Genomic DNA, 21,819 nt, shown 5'->3' on the forward strand with positions numbered 1-21,819 from the left:
CCTAAGGATGGGTAGTTTACTAGCAGGCAGTCCTGAGGTAGGGCTAGAACGACAGCTACCACTCCTAGGTGATCCCAAGCCCTCCTCATGAAGATCAGATCTCGGTCCACCCAGGCGATCAAGGGAACTGTGACGTCTCGGAGGCACTGGTGTTGCCAGAACTGCGCCAAAGCTGTGTCTGTTGCTACTTATTCGCCGCTGAGCTGGACCCACAGTTGACACTGTTTGTCTTTCAAAGGTAGGGGAGGAATTTACCAGTAAATGCATATCTTGAGGAGAAGGTCTCAGAGCTGCATAATTGTCCAGATTAAAGCTCCTTCTTGAAATCTGCTTGACTGTTTCTCCATTTTTTTCTGTACTTATATCTCTTCTGTCATTCTTAGCAACTGCAGTTTCTGGTTCCCTCCTCACTACAGGACTGAAATTTCCACCTAGTTCATCTAAAAATTCTTCTTTCACTTGTGTCTTTCCAGTTGCATTAAAAGGAATTTGATCAATCGTGTTGCAGATGGTCTGCTGCCTTCCACCTAAATCCTCCAGCTGATTGTCTGATGAGATTTTACTCTTTATGACTCCTTTACTGACTGCATTACCATAGTCTCCTGGGTTCTCTGGACTCCCTGATGCTTCCCTCAGGTGTAAGTAATTCATTGCTTTCTGTTCACTGCTGCCTTTATGAATGCTGTTATTACTGCCCATTTTGTTCTTAGACCCTTGTTTGTCTAAGGCACTGCTGTAATTAATTTGTGAGCAATCATTATTTCTTGCCTGTCTGGCACTTCTTGCTTCTACTTTCCCAGTAATAATATTATTATGTACTGCTTTCTCTCCATCGCCTTTTTCTGCTGAACATCCAGAAATTATGACAGTCTCATTACTCTCTCCTGCTGTATTTTTCTTAGTTTGATCAGTCATATTACATAGTTTTGTTTCATCAAACTGTACCTTGGATTCATTTACCACTAATGGCAGGCCCTCTTCCACATAGTTCTCATGTTTGTTGTCAACAACATTTGCAACTGCTTTGCCGCAAATATTCACTCTAGAAAACAGCTTTTTATTTGTGTCCAGTTTTCCAGTAGGCATCATTTCTTTTTCAGAGCTGTCTCTTGTTTCCTGTGCAGACACTTTAATGTTGCTTCCAGCATTCTGTGTTTCATCATTTTCCTTCTGCACAGTTATGTTAGAGGATGGAATTGATGAACCCACAAATTTATCCTTATCTTTAGCCACAGTTTTTGATGATGTTCTATGAGCCTGAATCACAGATTTTGGAGACTGATAAGTCGGAATGCCTTCAAATGTCGCACTTCTCCTACCAGTAAAATGTTCTCGGTCCCTGGAATTTCCTAAATGCATTTCAATCGCACTGTTTCTTTTCAGTGTGTATTGTGTGCCTCTACCACCTGCAGCAGTCTTCCCACCTGAAAACTGCCCACTACGCCTTCGTACCACTGATGCCTTACCATCTTCCTCACCCTGCCTACCAGAGAGCTGCACATTTTCTGTTCTCACTGGGATGGCAGCAACACTATTCCTGTGTGCAGTGTCTCTGTTACCTCTACCTCTGTTAGACCTCATGATCACCGGACTGCCTAATAAAGAGGAACTTGCACGTCCTGGCTTCCCCATGGGAACCTTGGAAGCCCCGGGTCTATCTTTATTGACAGTGTTATGTATCACTCCTCTAGCTATACCTGTTGGTTTCACATTCTGCAGAAGTGGATTTTGTTGATAGTTAGCTCCACCTGCAGCACCCTCACATGCAACTACTCTACCATTATCACTTTGTCCTGTATCTAAAAGATCAATGTCACTCGTCCCTTGCAAAGGTGCACTGTTGTCTGTCTGGCCTCTGCTCTTTGGACTAGATGATCCAGCCCAACTTCTCCTGTTCTGGTGCCGACCCTGCTGGCTGTGCCCTCTGCGGGGACTGGGTATATGTGTTGTTTGTTTTCCAGAGAGATGTATACCAGCATCAATTACAAAATCCTGTCCCTGAAGAACTCGACCGCTGCCAGTACTGCCACTTTAGTCAACAAGCATGGAAAAAAAGAAAGAAAACATAAAACATACTTCACACATATATACACACAAAAAGACATTTTGCAAACAATCATTTGACTGAATAATATATCAGCGTAAAAAAGAAAAGAAAAGAAGGAAAAGAAATAGAAACAAAAATGGGAAAATACAGATTCCATTTGTCCTGAGAGCAACTTTACCTGTAGCTAATGAAATTCAATAGCTGGGAAGTTGCAACCAACCATGGCAATGTAATAGTTATGTATACTATAAAGTCTTGAGAAACAACTAGGCAGAAATGTGTTGTAAATGACCATAGCTAAAGAGGAAGGAAGAAAAAAAAAGGAAAGTGGGTCGTCGTCATCATCATCAAGTCACAGCCGTTTCCGGGGTGCTGGTGATAAGCCTATTCAAACTTTTTGAGCACTTCCTAAAGGAACTTATCCCAAAGGAGATTACCTTTGACATCATCCTTCTTGACTATGCCAAACCATCTTCTCTTTGGCTGTCTCACATATCTTTTCCCATTTACAGTCATTTCAAAGAATTTCTTAACTATCTACTCTCTTCACCCATTTCACATGGTCAGGCCATCTTAAGCTAGCCTGGCAGAGTTTTTTCCAGCACACTGCATTTCCAGCTGCATCCATTCTGTTTCTTTCATTCCTTACCTTATTCTTTTTTGTTTGCCTCAGCACAGATCTAGTAGACCCCACATCAGTAGCTTGGATCTGGTTAACCACTGCCTCTGTCAGAGCACAGGTCACAATGAGAGTATAAAAGGTACTGGAGATGGTTAGTTTTGCCTTGTGTGGTATCTGATTGTCCCAAAGGAAGCATTTTACTTGATTGTAAGACTATGCAGCTTTATGTGCACAGTTTAGAGCTTCACTTCAAGGTAAGTCTGTAGATTCTATCACACTGCTAAAATATAGGAAATGTCACGGATTATGAAGGGGTCTTCCATTTATTTGTAAATCAGACTGTCCTTGTCTACTTACCTTTACAAGTCTTTGATTCACTGACTCTGAGATCAAACTCCTCAAAGTAATTGTACTGCATTAGTTTCTCCCCATATAATAACGTCATCAGTGAACACAACTCATTTCATTTCAGGTCCATATGAGGCGCTATCCAAACTTTTTGGGACTGGTGCTGCCATCTGTTGAAAACCTTAGCTTTGGACTAATGGTCATCATCATCCTCGAAGTAGTTCCCATCCACACGTACAGACCAGTCCCAGGAGCTTCTGCCATTGGTCAAACATTACCTGGAAGTCCTGTTCTTTGAGGGAGTTTATCACCACCAGTGATGCTTCTTGAATCCTCTCTAGACTGTCGAACCAACGGACTTTCAACTTGATTTTGCTTTGGGAATAGCGTGAAGTCGCATGGTGCCAAATCTGGGGAATATGGTGGGTTGGGTAAAACTACCATGTTCTTTTTCACTAAAAAGGTCCTGGTGAGCAAGACATGTGATGGGGCAAGTTGTCGTGATGCAACAGCCAGTTCCCTCAACACCTAAGTTCGGGTCGTCGGCACCGCATGTTTTCACAGAGCTGTCGCAAAATGTCACAGTAGTATGGAAGTTCACAGTTTGATTGGGTGGGACGAATTCTTTGTGCACAATTTCCTTGGTATCAAAGAAAACAACGGTCGTGCTCTTCACCTGTCTTGCTTTTTTGGTTCTTGGAGAGCCCGGACTCTTCTATTGGGACGATTGTTGCTTTGTCTCTAGGTCGTAACCATAAATCCAGCTCTCGTCGCAGGTCATAATCCATGACAAGAAGGTTGGATCATCAGATGCAGTCTGACAAAGGTCCGTGCACACTTCAACACGCTGTGCCTTCTGATTGGGCAGTCAAGATCCTTGGCCAAATTTTGCGGCGATGCAATTAATCAGTCAACATTTGTTGACATGTGCCATAGCCAATACTCACTTCATCCGCAAGGTCTTGAATGGTTCAACGTCGATCAGCATGAACCAATTGTTGAAGTTTGGCAACAATGTCTGATGATGTGTGGCTAACAGGCCTTCCAGTGTGAGCGTCATCTTCGACATCTGTAAGGCCAGCCCTGAACCGAGCATGCCACTCAAACACATGCGTACGGCTTATGCTCTGTCACCCAAACACTTGTTGCATCATTCCAAGGGTCTCTGCAGCACTTTTCCCGGGATTTGCACAGAATCTGATACACATGCACTGTTCTGTTCACGGATACATCGTAAAATCACTACACACCAAACACAGAGTATTAAGGAAATCACTGTGGACATGCAACACATCCTCCCTGCTAAATGCCACTCTGCACACTGACTCATCGGACATGCAGCTCTCGCCAACTAGCGGTGCAAATATCTAGTACTTCTACTTTCCAGATGGTGGCACCAGTCCTGAAAATTTTGGATTCCACCTCATATGGCTCCTTTTTCCTTCCCATGATATCATTCTTCACAATGATGAGAAGAAGTGATACAAGGTACTCCTCTGGTGGACTCTATATTTGGTCTCATACCATTCTCCATTTCCTATTCTGCATCTTCTGCACAGCATCTTCACTTTCTCAATCAGCATCTTGGGTACATTTATTCTCTCTAGACATTCCCAGACTTTGGAATCTGGTACACTGTCATAGGCTTTTCTATGTCTAGGAAGACAAGCTGATGCTTTTATCTTTCTCCACGTGTTTTCTTGTTGGCGAAGATCGGGTGAATTGAACTCCTGTTTTTCAGAAACCCACATGTTTCTTCTTCCAGGTACGTTCAATTATCCTTTGCAGTCTATTTCCTATGACTTCCCCCAAAAGTTAATCTACACAAAACAATGTTGTACATCTGTTATTTTGAGGGTGTTTTCTACTAATGTTTTTGACTAACGGTATAATTACATGTTTGGCCCAATCAGCAGTGATTTTGTTCTTTCTACAGATATCATTTAACACACTATACAGCCAATGGATTCCATATGTTCCTGTTGCCTTGATTATGTCTGAATTTAATTCATCAACTCCATTAGATTTTCCTTTGTTTATGCTTTTCAGAGGAGTTTGACTTCCAACCTGCATAGTGGTGCTGTTTCTTTATTGCTTCTGTTCTAATCACAATGCCCACTCTGCATTTCATTATCATTCAGTTGTTGTTCATGCCTCAATTCATTCAAGAGTTTGTTGAAGAATTCCTCCATTATTGTTTGAATATCTGTCATGTTTCTAACTAGGCTCTCATCTTTGCCCTCAACTTCCTTATGTGGCATAACATTCCTGATTCGGAAAATGAGGATTGCTGTCCAGTGAGGCAGTAAGAGTTAGTATGCTCTGTATGCTAACAATGTTGACACTGTTATGTATGTGTGCTTACAAATAAGTAGTGTGTAAATCGTACCTCTGCGCTGTGACACTATTCTGCTATCATGCTGCCGCTACCCTATTTCCCGCAGTGGTGACCCTGAATACCTGCATCGCACCACAGAAAATCTGCCACACCAATTACACCATCAAGAATGCTGCTGTTACAAATGGTACAACCTAGCCGTTTCTTCGGTAATGTTGACAACATCTCTCAACAAGTGCTCGTGAATTCTATGAACATCCCATGTGCAAAATCATTAAATATCTGCCAAGGCTTGGACGATACTACAGTGCCAAAATGACATAGCAACAATGCCTTCATTGTCTGCCACATCTTCAGAGCAACTTTACATCGCTGCTGCTGCCAAGCAGCAAACTGTGCTATGACAAGTGTTGAATTTACCAAGTACTTTAAAATAAATACTCCATATTTGATAGTGGATCTATTCCTGGTATATCAGACAAAAGTGCAGCAGAGAGTCACAATAAACAATGGCTGTCAGCCTTCAACTTTTGCACAGGAAACATAGTGCATTCCAGCGCTAGTGATTATGAACATTATGACATTCACATTAAGAGCCTGAAGCATATGGACACCCACACTGCCATTATGACTGAACAATAATGGTTGCACCATACCACTCCGTCATTCCATTTTGTCATCCATCTGCCAATGGACCACAGGATCAAGGTTTACATCACCTTTCAGTATTTGTGCTTTCCAATTTTCCAAATCTTGTTCTGACTGTTGTGACAATACGTGAGTTCCGTGAAACAAACTGTGATGTCTCTCATTTCCCAGCTGCACAAGGCATCACAACTGACTCGCTTCCAGTCCAGCTCCATGCTTCACATTTGCATCACCCAGTACCAATACCAACTATTGACTCCAAGAAAGCCTTTTTCATGACCCAACCTTGGCAAGGTCGGATACCGCTTCTTCCCGGTTTGAGTTATGTCACACCCACACCAGTCACACCGCAAATGACTGCATATCTGCACAAACTCCATGAGACACAGACGGTGCCATTGGATAATTAATGGACCATGCCTTCCTTCTGTACAGTGTCAGGACCTTACATGCACTCTCACATGCATTGTTCACTGTCTCAGACTTCTGACATTGGAAAAGTTGTACCTATTGCATCGTTCCAGAACTTCACTCACATGTACGGCTATTCTTCCAACAGCCACCCAAGTTCCATGCACATTAGACGCCCATGCCGCAACATGATGCACCTCATACAGGCTGCCCTCCATCAAGCCGTATTTCCTGTCCATCTTACGCACTGATGCTCCTGCACCTCCCAAGTCTCTCACGTTGCTCCATGCTCTCCTCATGGTAGTGCCTTACAATTAAACCATTGACAACCATCATACTGTTCAGCACCATCCAAAACTACCATTATTCCATACGGACTCTCCCATGATGTGATTTGCCCTCAGCGAGTGTTTGATGTCAGACAGTGGCATCATTGGGGCTGATGAGAAGTTTGTCCCCTCTTAATCACATCAGAGACAGTGCGGATCTTATTAGTGACTTGCTTTTGGATGTTCCATGCTCTCACAAATATGAAACTGCTAAGACACTGCTGCTCTGATGACTAATACGAATGCCTGAGCAGCAACTATATGTCATCGTCAAAGAGACTACTTTGGGCAACAGCACGCCTTCTTCCCTCTGGTGCCACCTGTGAGTTCTAATTGACCCAGAGCTCCTGCCTGATCACACACCATGAACACATTGGCTCCTAAAACTGCCAGTTAATATCCAAACAGTGATACTAGTGCATGAAAAGGCACCACAAGAGCTTAAACTTCAACCTGCTGACAGAACGCACGCACTATCACAACATCGCATTCTAGTCAACAACCAACAGTGTCACGCTGCAGCTGATCTCAATATGTCTGCACTGAAGCTGAGTTTGCACAATCCTGGCCGAGCTACCCCAACATTCCATGCAGCCGCAAACTGCCCAACAACGGCCAGACCGACCTGAACTGGGCTATGCTCCCCACCTCTACCACTCCAAGCACCAGTGGAACCTACTGTGACAGCTGAGATTGTCACCCCCTCCCCCCAGTTGGCCACTGCCCCAACTGTGTATAAACAAAAGCCGCCCCCAACCAAGTGCATTAACTGCTTCCATGCCCAGCACACAACAATGCTACTTCTGGTTTTGAACCAGATTTGGGCAGGATGCATTGCACTGCAGACTACCCTGCATCTATCCTAACTAGTACTGTGACCTGACATAGCTGCAGCAGGCCACTCTTCAATAACAAGACACCTCTGCACACCACAACAAAATAGCAACAATGCAGCATTTCAATGGGCAGATGGCCAAGACTATTTGTCCAAGACAGGTGCCTGCACATGTATTTCCTTGTTGATACCATGGCTGATGTGAGCACTCTAAAGCCTGCTCTTGCAACTGCTACACTGTTGCCATCGATGCTGCAACTGCACCCAGCCAATGACACTTTAATTGCAGTTTCAGGAAAGGCACACATCACACTTGAGCTTGGCACAGATACACAAATACCTTGGACATTCCTAGTGGCAGAGACAGCTAAACCGGTCCTTGTATTCAACTTCCTCTGGCATTATCAACTACTGCAAGATTTAAATCACCCCCTCCTATTCTGATGGGATGGCTAGCAGTCAATCTGCCGTGTGGTCAGCAATATACTACCTGCTGTCACTGCAACGCCCTCAATCACAATGCCACCACTTGACACACCACTCAACCTGAAGCTACAAAAAGAAGAACTTTTCAATCAACTACACTTACAGGAAGCCGGGTACTCATCATTACATCATGACAATGAGGTCACAAGCCTCACCAACGAATAACTACAGAGACGAACCATGGACGCCACCGCATCACTACACACAGCATGTGGTGCTCTATGGCAGCATAATTTCTCTGTCTCGGTAAATGATCATCACTGCCCCATGAGGCAGTGGGAGTTACTGTTATGCTCTGTACACTCGTAAAGCTTACAAATGTTATGTATATGTGTTTGCTAATAAATAGTATCTCTATGCCGTGGCACTATTCTGCTACCACATCCTATTTCCCACAACTTCATGGATTCTTGGCCTTAGCTTATAGCTTTGTCAAGGAGTTTCTTATTACCATTGCAGTTTACTGTGAGTTTGTCTGTAAATTCCTCCCAGCATTTGTTTTTCTCCTCAACTAATACACATTTTACAATTAGTTTTCATTGCCTGTATTCTTGGGTCAGTATTTTCATGTGTTTTTTATTCTTCAGAGTCGTCTGCTTTATGTTTCTTTTTGTCCAATAGTTTTTTTGGTTTCTTGGATGTAATTTATCTTTTATCCTTTTGTTTCACTGTGGTGTTTCTCGTTCTCTAACTCTGGTGCTTGTATTCCCGCAGTTCTTTGTTGTTTCTCCAACAACGGCGTCCCAAAACTCTTTCCACATTGTTCTTCATCACGTTGTATTGCACTGATAGGTAACTTATCCCTTATTACTTGTAAAAAGGAACTCCACTTTTTCACCTTTCTAGCTCCTAGTTCTTCATCTTTCGTTTTCTTTGCAACCTAACCTTTGTAAACACAATGCTAGAGAAGATTGCCACTGTTAACCTATAATAGTCATTAAAGTTTTCACTAGGTGTAGTCTTCGCATCTATTAACCAATCTACTTCTTCCATCATTTTTTACAATGAAACCAATTAGAGATTTCCATCTTTTATCCCAACTTATCTCGATATTTTGTGGCTGCCTCTATTTTTCATCCCTATGTTCTTGATAGTCAATGAGTTTTTTTCTACAGAAAGAGAGTAGTTATTCTTCCAAGTATTTCTGCTTGCATATCCAAATAGGCCAATTACAGTCTTATAGTTTCTTCTATCCTTCCCAATTTGTGCATTTAGATCTCCCATGACTATTATTACTGTATGGTTAAATGATGATGGAGTCCACGTGAGTAAAATATTCCGGAGGTAAAATAGTGCCCTATCCGGATCTCCGGGTGGAGACTACTCAAGAGGACGACATTATCAGGAGAAAGAAAACTGGCATACTATGGATCGAAGCATGCAATGTCAGGACCCTTAATCGGGCACGTAGGTTAGAAAATTTAAAGTTAGATGTAGTGAAAATTAGTGAAGTTCGGTAGCAGGAGGAACAAGACTTTTGGTCAGGTGAATACAGGGTTATAAATACAAAATCAAATAGGGGTAATGCAGGAGTAGGTTTCATAACGAATAGGAAAATAAGAGTGCAGGTAAGCTACTACAAACAGTAAGCATTATTGTGACCAAGATAGAAACGAAGCCCATGCCCATTACAATAATACAGGTTTATATGCCAACTAGCTCTGCAGATGATGAAGAAATTGATGAAATGTATGATGAGATAAAAGAAATGATTCAGGTAGTGAAGGGAGACAAAAATTCAATAGTCATAACTGGAATTTGAGAGTAGGAAAAGGGAGAGAAGGAAACATAGTAGGTGAATATGGACTGGGGGTAAGAAATGAAAGAGGAAGCCACCTGGTAGAATTTTGCACAGAGCATAACTTAATCATAGCTAACACTTGGTTCAAGAATCATGAAAGAAGATTGTATACATGGAAGAATCCTGGAGATACTAGAAGGTATCAGATAGATTATATAATGGTAAGACAGAGATTTAGGAACCAAGTTTTAAATTGTAAGACATTTTCCAGGGGCAGATGTGGACTCTGAACACAATCTATTGGTTATGAACTATAGATTAAATCTGAAAAAAACCGTAAAAAGGTGGGAATTTAAGGAGATGGGACATGGATAAACTGACTAAACCAGAGGTTGTACACAGTTTGAGGGGGAGCATAAGGGAACAATTGACAGGAATGGGGGGAAAGAAATACAATAGAAGAAGAATGGGTAGCTTTGAGGGATGAAGTAGTGAAGGCAGCAGAGGATCAAGTAGGTAAAAAGGTGAGGGCTAGCAGAAATCCTTGGGTAACAGAAGAAATATTGAATTTAATTTATGCAAGGAGAAAATATATAAAGGCAGTAAATGAAGCAGGCAAAAAGGAATACAAACATCTCAAAAATGATATCAACAGGAAGTGGAAAATGGCTAAGCAGGGATGGCTAGAGGACAAATGTAAGGATGTAGAGGCTTATCTCACTAGGGGTAAGATAGATACTGCCTACAGGAAAATTAAAGAAACCTTTGGAGAAAAGAGAGCCACTTGTATGCATATCAAGAGCTCAGATGGAAACACAGTTCTAAGCAAATAAGGGAAAGCAGAAAAGTGGAAGGAGTATATAGAGGGTCTATACAAGGTTGATGTGCTTGAGGACAATATTATGGAAATGGAAGAGGATGTAGATGAAGATGAAATGGGAGATATTATACTGCGTGAAGAGTTTGACAGAGCACTGAAAAGACCTGACTCGCAACAAGGCCCCAGGATTACACAACATTACATTAGAACTACAGACGGCCTTGGGAGAGCCAGTCCTGACAAAACTCTACCATCTGGTGATCAGGATGTATGAGACAAGCGAAGTACCCTCAGACTTCAAGAAGAATATAATACTTTTAATATCAAAGAAAACAGGTGTTGTCAGATGTGAAAATTAATGAACTAGCTGCAGAATACTAACGCGAGTTCTTCACAGATGAATAGAAAAACTGGTAGAAGCTGACCTCGGGGAAGATCGGTTTGGATTCCCTAGAAATGTTGGAACACGTGAGGCAATTCTGACCTTACGACTTATCTTAGAAGAAAGATTCAGGAAAGGCAAACCTACATTTCTAGCATTTGTAGACTTAGAGAAAGCCTTTGACAATGTTGACTGGAATACTCTCTTTCAAATTCTAAAGGTGGCAGGGGTAAAATACAGGGAATAAAAAGCTATTTACAATTTGTATAGAAATCAGATGGCAGTTATAAGAGTCGAGGGATATGAAAGGGAAGCAGTGGTTGGGAAGAGAGTGAGACAGGGTTGTAGCCTCTCCCCGATGTTATTCAATCTGTATATTGAGCAAGCAGTAAAAGAAACAAAAGAAAAATTCGGAGTAGGTATTAAAATTCATGGAGAAGAAATAAAAACTTTGAGGTTCGCTGATGACATTGTAATTCTGTCAGAGACAGCAAAGGACTTGGAAGAGCAGTTGAACAGAATGGACAGTGTCTTGAAAGGCGCATATGAGATGAACATCGACAAAAGCAAAATAAGGATAATGGAATGTAGTCGAATTAAGTCGGGTGATGCTGAGGGAATTAGATTAGGAAATGAGACACTTAAAGTAGTAATGGAGTTTTGCTATTTGGGGAGCAAAATAACTGATGGTGGTCGAAGTAGAGATGTTATAAGATGTAGACTGGCAATGGCAAGAAAAGCGTTTCTGAAGAAGAGAAGTTTGTTAACATCGAGTGTAGATTTAAGTGTCAGGAAGTCGTTTCTGAAAGTATTTGTATGGAGTGTAGCCATGTATGGAAGTGAAACAAAGACGATAAATAATTTGGACAAGAAGAGAATAGCTTTCGAAATCTGGTGCTACAGAATAATGCTGAAAGTTAGATGGGTAGATCACATAACTAATGAGGAGGTATTGAATAGAATTGTGTAGAAGATGAGTTTGTGGCACAACTTGACGAGAAGAAGGGTCCGGTTGGTAGGACATGTTCTAAGGCATCAAAGGATCACAAATTTAGCATTGGAGAGCAGCGTGGAGGGTACAAGTCGTAGAGGGACACCAAGAGATGAATACACTAAGCAGATTCAGAAGGATGCAGGTTGCAGTAAGTACTGGGAGATGAAGAAGCTTGCACTGGATAGAGTAGCATGGAGAGCTGCATCAAAGCAGTCTCAGGACTGAAGACCACAACAACAACAACAACAACAACATGACTATTGCATTTTCATCAACATGGTCCTCTAGCTGTTCCTGAATTATTCTTTTTTCTTTGACAGGGCAGCCGAGATGGCATGCTTAGGCTTGTACTATAGTTTTTATTTTGTTGTGTGTCACTGGAATCAGTTGTATCATCTTTTCATTAATATACATGACACCTGACTGTTCTCTGCTGAGAATAAAGTCTACCCAATTTTTAGCTTCATTTTTAATGCCACACCAGCAGAGGATGAAATTATGTCATAAAAGCTACTTTCCTGTTGTTCTCCACTTTGTTCCAGTGAGGCCCAGCATACCTAGTTTCCTTCTTTCCATTATATCAGCCAATTCTTCGTATTTCCAAGTCAGTGTAACAGTATCTACAGTTCCATCTCTTAAGTTTTATACAAAATAAATGAAAAGCAACAGTTTGCTTTTGTTCTACAGTTGTTCGTGATTTTGTTTGTTTAGTCCCTCATTTAATGCTCTTTCCTTGGTTCTCACTGTCATCAGAAAGAGATCCATCACTAATTTAGAGCCCTAGAAAGGATTGTGATAAATCCAGCTACCTTTAAACATTCTAAAGCCTATTTTTACATTTATATTAATTTAATTACACTTTCGCCCAAGTGATACTCCTTGAAGCTAAAAAGTGAGAGCTGAGTGCCAGTGCGTCTTGAGATAATGGTCAGCTGTGGTCAAAAGACACTACCACTTCCACATTCTCCATACTACAAATTAAAGCCTACAGCAGAGGGATAAATTGGTTCAGATCTACTTCCAATTATTCAGAAAAATTGCTAACATTCCCAATTTCTTCCCATGAGTACAGCAGTGTGCATTTGGGTGTCTGTGGGTGTGTACTTGTGCTACAAAAAGAGCTATTGCTCAAAAGCTAGTGTGAATGCAGTTTTCTGTTATGTGTTTCTGTGTTCCACACGTTGATCTGCTATAGGTGATAGGCTGCCTTTCCCTATTAATGTTTTTGCTACACACAATGAAGACCTCACTTTCCACATGGACATATGCATACTTTTCTAAATATATTAAGTTATTAACACACTAATTTTATGGCTGACTCAAACAGTCATCTCAAGATGTTAACAGGTGCAATCAAATGCAGATTTTTCAATTGATTGTGGTTTCATCTGGGAAAGTAAAACAAATCAAAAGCTGAGATGATTATGTTGCTTCACACTGCCAAATACAAGGGTAAGCTATTACAACAAGAGAACACAATTTTATTGAAATCATCTATCAATATAGTCACCCCATTTTTTATGCACTGGACCCACTATTGCAAAAGTTTTCCAATAACCCCCAGACAAAAAAAAAAAATTGTGGCACAGCAACACAGGTACACACTGCTCTCTGACTGGAGGTGAATGGAAGGCCTCTTAAGCATAATTAAGTAGATTAATCTGCATATGTTTTGCCACATCAACTGTCACTCATCTGCTATTCAGAATCAAAGCACAGAATTGATCAATATTGGTATAACTTGTGGCTTTAGCTGGATGCCCCACTCTTTCCTCATCCTTAATGCTTGTTAGACCACTTCTGAAATGTTCAATCCATTGACAAACACTTCGCTATGATAAAAAATTGTCCCTGTCCTGAGTTGAAATTCTCCTATGAATTGCCACCACCGATACACCTTCAGACAATAAAAAAAAAAATGGATTACAGAACACTATTCTTCTATAGTGCAAACAGAGACTGGTGTGGCCATCTTTACATCGCGACAAGGCAAATTGGACATTGTGATAACTTTGCAACATACCACAGATTAAGGTAATGATGTCATCTACTGGCTGGTGAGCATACAAAGCAATAGAGCCAACCTAATGACAATCAGAGTGAAACTGCAGATACTTGTTAGCTTACCCTCATACACTGCACCAGGAGGATGGCACAGCAATACAAATTGGAATGATAATCAGGTGGAATGTGGTTAGAACGTGTGTGTGTGTGTGTGTGTGTGTGTGTGTGTGTCCCTCCAAAGAGTCACGAGGTGCACTTTATGTGGTATTTTGGTAGATATTTGCAGTTTTATTTTTAAAGCAGAATTTTATATGCTCTTTCAACAGCATTATCCCAAATTAGTCTTGTGTGATATTCATTTTATCGAAATGTATTAATAACGGCTGTAAAACACAAAAAATCCATGCAGAAGCACTGCTCAATTGCTTCAATTGCTACTGGCATACTGGTCATTCTTCATGTTTTACTGTCCCTGTTAATGTTGTTGTTGTTGTTGTTGTTGTCTTCAGTCCAAAGACTGGTTTGATGCAGCTCTCCATGCTACTCTATCCTGTGCAAGCCTCTTCATCTCTGACTATCTACTGCAACCTACATCCCTCTGAATCTGCTTACTGTATTCATCTCTTGGTCTCCCTCTACGATTTTTAACTTGCACACTTCCCTCCAACATTAAATTGGTGTTCCCGTGATGCCTATGAACGTGTCCTACCAATCAATCCCTTCTTCCAGTCAAGTTGTGCCACAAATTCCTCTTCTCTCCAATTCTATTTGGTACCTCCTCAATAATTAAATGATCTACCCATCTAATCTTCAGCATTCTCCTGTAGTATCTCATTTCAAAAGTCCCTATTCTCTTCTGGTCTAAACTGTTTATCGTCCATGTCCCACTTCCATACATGGCTACACTCCCTACAAATACTTTCAGGAAAGCCTTCCCGACATTTAAATCTATACTCAATGTTAACAAAATTTCTCTTTTTCAGGAACGCTTTCCTTGCCATTGCCAGTTTACATTTTACATTCTGTTTACTTTGGCCATCATTAGTTATTTTGCTGCCAGATAGCAAAACTTATCTACTACTTTAAGGGTATCATTTCCTAACGTAATTCCCTCAGCACCACCTGATTTAATTTGACTACATTCCGTTATCTTCATTTTGCTTTTGTTGATGTTCATTTTATATTCTCCTTACAAGACAGTGTCCATTCCATTCAACTTTTCTTCCAAGGCTTTTGCTGTCTCTGAGAGAATTGCAATGTTATCGTCAAACCTCAAGATTTTTATTTCTTCTCCCAGGATTTTAATTCCTACTCCAAATTTTTCTTTCGTTTCCTTTACTGCTTGCTCAATACACATGGAATAACATGGGGGATAGGCTACAGCCCTGTCTCATCCCCATCTCAACCACTGCTTCCCTTTCATGCCCCTCGACCCTTATAATTACCATTTGGTTTATGTACAAATTGCAAATTGCCTTTCACTGCCTGAATTTCATACCTGTCACCTTCAGAATTTGAAAGAGAGTGTTCCAGTCAACATAGTCAGAAGCTTTCCTCTAAATCTACAAACGCATATTCCCTAGGGTCGGCTTCTACCAGTTTTTCCATTTGTCTGCAAAGAATTTGTGTTACTATTTTGCAACCATGACTTATTAAAATGACAGTTTCATAATTTTCACATCTGTCAGCACCTGCTTTCTTTGTAATTGAAATTATTATACTCTCCTTGAAGTCTGAGGGTATTTCACCTGTCTCATTCATCTTGCACACCAGATGGAAGAGAGTTGTCAGGGCTGGCTATCCCAAGGCGATCAGAAGCTCTAACCGAATGTTGTCTTCTCCCAGGGTCTTGTTTTAACTTAAGTCTTTCAATGCTCCGTTGAATTCCTCATGCAATACCATTCTCTCATCTCATCTTCATCTATATCCTCTTCCATTTCCATAATATTGCCCTCAAGTACATCACCCTTGTATAGACCCTCTATATACTATTTCTATCTTTCTGCTTTCCCTTCTTTGCTTAGGACTGGTTTTTCATCTGAGCTCCCGAGATTCATACAGGCGGTTCTCTTTTCTCCAAAGGTCTCTTTAATTTTCCTGTAGATGGCATCTATATTACCCCTGGTCATATATGCTTCTACATACATACATATGTCCTCTGGCCATTCCCATGAAGCCATTTTGCCCTTCTTGTCAATCTAATTTTTGAGATGTCTGTATTCCTTTTCACCTCCTTCATTTACTGCATTTTTATATTTTCTCCTTTCATCAATTAAATTCAATATTTCTTGTGTTATCCAGGGATTTGTATTAGCCCTCATCTTTTTACCTACTTGATCCTCTGCTATCTTCACTATTTTATCTCTCGAAGCTACCCATTCTTCCTCTAATGTATTCCTTTCCCTTGTTCTTCTCAACCGTTCCCTAATGCTCCCTCGGAAACTCTCTACAACCTCTAGTTCTTTCAGTTAATCCAGATCCCATCTCCTTCCATTTCTATCTTTTTTCAGTTTCTTCAGTTTTAATCTGCAGTTCATAACCAATGAATTATAGTCGGAGTCTACATCTGCCCCTGAAAATGTCTTGCAATTTAAAACCTGGTTTCTAAATCCCTGTCTTACTGATATATTATCAATTTGAAACATTCCAGTGTCTCCAGGTCTCTTCCACATATACAACCTTATTTCATGATTTAAACCAAGTGTTAGCGATGATTAAGTTATGCTCTGTGCAAAATTCTGTCACGCAGCTTCCTCTTTCATTCCTTAAACCCAGTGCATATTCACCTACTACTATTCCTTTTCTTCCTTTTCCTACCACCAAATTCCAGCCCCCATGACAACTAAATTTTTGATCTCCCTTAACTAGCTGAGTAATTTCTTTTATCTCATCATACATTTCTTCAATCTCATCATCATCATCTGCAGAGCTACTTGGTACATAAGCTTGTTCTACTGTGGTAGGTGTGGGCTTTGTGTCTGTCTTGGCTACAATAATGCTTTCAGTATGCTGTTTATAGTAGCTTATACACATTCCTATTTCTTTTTCATTATTAAACCTACTCCTGCATTACGCTTGTCCGATTTTGTATGTGTAGTTCTGTATTCACCTGACCAGAAGTCCTGTTCCTACTGCCAACTTCACTAATTCCCACTATATCTAACTTTAACCTATCCATGTAAGTTTTTAAATTTTCTAACCTACCTGCTTGATTAAGGGATCCAATACACTGAATACCAGCCCCCCCCCCCTCCGATAATGCTGTACTCCAGCTTAGTCAAATGATTCAAATAGCTCTGAGCACTAAGGGACTTAACATCTGAGGTCATCAGTCCCCTAGAACTACTTAAACCTAACTAATCTAAGGACATCACACACATGCATGCCCAAGGCAAGATTCGAACTTGTGACCGCAGCAGTTGTGCGGTTCTGGACTGAAGCGCATAGAACTGCTCGGCCACAATGGCCTGCTCCAATTAGTCACTGCCCGGAGATCTGAATGGGGAACTATTATATCTCCAGAATATTTTACACAGGAGGACGCCATCGTCATTTCACTATATAGACGCGCTGCATGCCCTTGGGTAAAATTATGGCTGTTGTTTCCCCGTGCTTTCAGCCATTCACAGCACCAGCACAGCAGTGCTGTTTTGGTTGAAGTTACAAGGAAATTCAGTCAATCATGCAGACTTGCCCGTGCAACTACTGAAAAGGTTGCTGCACCTCTTCAGGAAACACATGTTTGTCTGGCCTCACAACAGGTACCCCTCCATTGTGGTTGCAACTACAGTACACCTATCTGTATAGCTGAGGCCACGCAAGCCTCTCCAGCAACAGCATGGTCCTTGGTTCCAATCCTGTTAATGCATATCGATAAAACAATTGATAACACACATAAATAAAACAAACACAAGAATAGCACTAGACTTATTTGAGACCACTCTATAGAACGGGCACATAAAATTCCATTTTATAATTAAAATAATTTTGTTTGTAATGGGAAACAAAGGCTTGCTTTCAATCAATACTATGCGTCTCATGAAAGACTTGATGAGTAGTATTTGTTTGGGCTGATTCCAGCTACACATTGCAAAAATCAGATTGCAAAATGTTCAAATGTGTGTGAATTCCTATGGGACAATACTGCTGAGGTCATCAGTCCCTAGACTTACACACTACTTAAACTAACTTAACGCTAATGACAACACTCACACCAATGCCTGAGAGAGGACTCGAACCTCCAGCGGGAGGATCAGATTGCAAATATCTGCTGAGACATCAGAGAAAATGCACCTGGCTCTTACGAGGAACAACCCGGCATAAGAGCGAGATGTACACTCGCACCCATATCCATACACTCCATACACTCACATTCATATGAGAGAGAGAGAGAGAGAGAGAGAGAGAGAGAGAGAGAGAGAGAGAGAGAAACTGGTAACTAAATTTTTCACAACAGGGAAGTAATTTATACAAGATATTTTGATAAATGTATAAAGTTAACCTCTCTACACATTCTTCAGCTGACTGCTGCAACATCAGAAATGACTGTCAACTTGTGAAGCAAGAACAATGAGGTTGTTTATCAGACAAGAAAAAAAAAGTGTATGTGGCTAGGGACTCCTGTTGGGTAAACTGATCGCCAGGTGCCACTCTTCTTAGTTGACACCATTTGGCAACTTGTATGTTGACTGAATTATTAAATAGCCTGCTTGTGATAACATTTTAAAATCTATACAAATGCAGTTTAACTTTGTAGAAGGCTTTAAGACACTTCTGAAATGAATTTCTATAGTGAGGTAAAACTGTTAAATCGCTTGTTCTTTTTCTTTTCAATAATACAAACAATTTAAGTACCACTGCCTCTGACAACAAACCCATCTTCATTACTTACTGGATTCTCATATTTTCATTAAAATAACTTTGTGATAAACTTTCCAATGTTTCAAATGGTTGTTTATATTTTCTTTTATTTAAACTACAGTTGGTTTTGAACAATTGTCCTTTTCCAAATGCCACGCATGTGTAATAATACGTAACTATTAAGAGTGGAGAAGTGTATCTTTGTTTAATAGTAATATTACTTAAAAATAACAAAAAAGTGGCAAGATCTACATATCTGGTATGATACACATATAGTGTCTGTTGATAGGCTTTAAGTGTCCGCCCCTGGTAGCTGAGTGGTCAGCGTGACAGATTGTCAATCCTAAAGGTCCGGGTGCGATTACTGGCTGGATCGGAGATTTTTCTGTTCAGGGACTGGGTGTTGTGTTGTCCTACTCATCATCGTAAAGTTTCCTATATACACTGAAGCACCAAAGAAACTGTCATAGGCATGTGTATTCAAATACAGAGACATGTAAACAGGCAGAATATGGTCTACGGTCGGCAATGCCTGTATAAGACAGAAGTATCTGGCGCAGTTGTTACATCAGTTACTGCTGCTATAACGGCAGGTTATCAAGATTTAAGTGAGTTTGAATGTGGTGTTATAGTCTGATGGGACACAGCATCTATGAGGAACTGATGAAGTGAGGATTTTCCACATGACAATTTCACAAGTGTACCATGAATATCAGAAATCCGGTAAAACATTACATCTCTGGCATCATTGCAGCCAGAAAAATATCCTGCAATAACAGGACCAATGACGACGGAAGAGAATCATTCAACGTGACATTAGTGCAACCCTTCCACAAACTGCTGCAGATTTCAGCGCTGGGCCATCAACAGGCATTAGTGTGTGAACCATTCAATGAAACATCATTGATAGGACTTTCACAGCTGAAGGTGCAATCGAATACCCTTGTTGACTACATGGCACAAAGCTTTACACCTTGCCTGGGCCCAACAACACCGACATTGGACTGTTGATGACTGGAAACATACTGCCTCGTCAGACGAGTCTCATTTCAAATTATATCCAGCAGATGGACATGTACAGGTATGGAGGCAACTTCATGAATCCTTGGACCCTGCATGTCAGCAGGGACTGTTCAAGCTGTTGGAGGCTCTGTAAAGGTGTTGGGTGTGTGCAGTTGAAGTGATATGGGACCCCCGATACATCTAGATATGACTCTGTTAGGTGACACATTTATAAGCACCCTATCTGATCACCCGTATCCATTGCTGTTCATAGTGTATTCCGATGGACATGGGCAATTCCAGCAGGACAATGAAACACCCCACATGTCCGTAATTGCTGCAGAGTGCCTCCAGGAATACTCTTATGAGTTTAAACACTTCTGCTGACCAACAAACTCCCCACACATGAACAACATTACTGAGCATATCTGGGATGATTTGCAATGTGCTGTTTAAAAGAGATCTCCACCCCTCATACTCTTACGGATTTATGGACAGTCCTGCAGGATTCATGGTGTCAATTCCTTCCAGCACTACTTCAGATAGTACTTGAGTCCATGCCACATTGTGTTGTGGCACTTCGGCATGCTTATGGAGGCCCCAAATGATATTAGGCAGTTTTTTTGGCTCTTAAGTGTACGTCCCATTGCTAATTGTGATCTGTCCTATTGTAGGTGCTATGTTTTAATAATAGGGAAGTATGGCAGTTTTTCTTATAACTTACTAGCCCCAGTGTTTGAGAGCATGCAAGCCACCTCTTAAAAAATTGTGACATGTCATCAATGTAAGTATATTCCTACATGTGCCTGGCCCTTGAAAATGACAAACTGTGAAAAACTTGTTGTGGATTAAAATGAAAAGAATTTAATATCACGGTGGCCTTTAATTGCGCAGGATACCCCTCTAATATATTGTACATAGTTAAGTTTCATGCAACAGTAAGTGGTAATGCACCTAACAATCAATCATTTGTTTTATTACTGAACAGTAATAATATTGTGCAAAATCAAGCAGCAAAAAAAACTAAAGATCTATAGCATCATTGGATGGGAGACCCCACGAGAAAGGTTCAAGCACATAATTTGAAACATTTTCTGTTTCCATTCACATTGACACTTTTTCTTCACAAGGTGTACTACATCCTAAATACAGGGTGTCCAGTGAAAAAAACCCTGATTTCAAAGTTAAATATCTCGAAAACTAAGACTGATACATGGGTGCAACAAATGGTACATTTATTGTGAAAGCTCTAACAATTTTGTACAGAAGTTATACAGAAGTTTCAAAATAGTTCAAAAAGCTGCTAACAGATGACACTGCAATCGAAACATGGATTGCCTATAAATGGTGCACACAGCTGTGGGATCTGTTCTACTATTGAAAAATGGAAGGATGTTAGCATACTGAAGGAGTATGTTAAAATCAATTATTACACTGAACAGTCTGTTTTTCTGGTACTTGAGTACTACAGGTTGGAACACAGTCCTACAGCAACACAACTTAATGTTCCAAAAGGACCTGTTGAGAAAGCCATTCACAAGCTCTTCACCAAATTCCAATGGACAGGCAGCATGGCTAATGATCTGGTGGGGAATGTTGGCCTTAACAAACTGTAGTTATTCCCGAAAATTTCTCCATCATTTCTGGGATTATTCAGCAAAATCCAAGGAATTTCATCAAAAGAACTGAATCAGAGACTGATTTGAAGCATTCCAGCATGAAGAAAAATCTAAGACAAAGTCTACATGTTCCCTTTCAAAATCCGGAGCCACCAGGCTATACCTGTAAGGGCCATGGTGAAAGGGGGCTGGCTGTCTTTGTGACCCAGATTCTCGCAAATACTGATGATGAAGCATACTTCCAACTGAACAGAGTCATGAATAAACAAAAATGGTGATTTTGAGGTTTTGAAAATCCCCAAGTGTGTGTGTGTGTGTAGCAAAACCACTGTA

At 40.7% G+C, this 21,819-nt stretch overlaps 1 protein-coding gene across 7 annotated transcripts in view; it reads right to left on the reverse strand.

The window, feature by feature from the left end:
* LOC126278000 (uncharacterized) overlaps positions 1–21,819 on the reverse strand; it is a 269,064-nt gene that overhangs the window by 21,127 nt on the left and 226,118 nt on the right. For 5 of the 7 annotated variants that reach the window (XM_049977683.1, XM_049977687.1, XM_049977684.1 and 2 more), the window contains one exon: positions 2–2,029. The exons of the other annotated variants lie outside the window; for them this stretch is intronic. In XM_049977683.1, coding sequence (XP_049833640.1) covers positions 2–2,029 — 2,028 coding nt within the window. The remainder of the gene's footprint in view (position 1; positions 2,030–21,819) is intronic. 7 annotated transcript variants of the gene reach the window in all.

The sequence above is a fragment of the Schistocerca gregaria genome, chromosome 6 (genome assembly GCF_023897955.1).
Source record: "Schistocerca gregaria isolate iqSchGreg1 chromosome 6, iqSchGreg1.2, whole genome shotgun sequence".
NCBI classification, from domain to species: domain Eukaryota; kingdom Metazoa; phylum Arthropoda; class Insecta; order Orthoptera; family Acrididae; genus Schistocerca; species Schistocerca gregaria.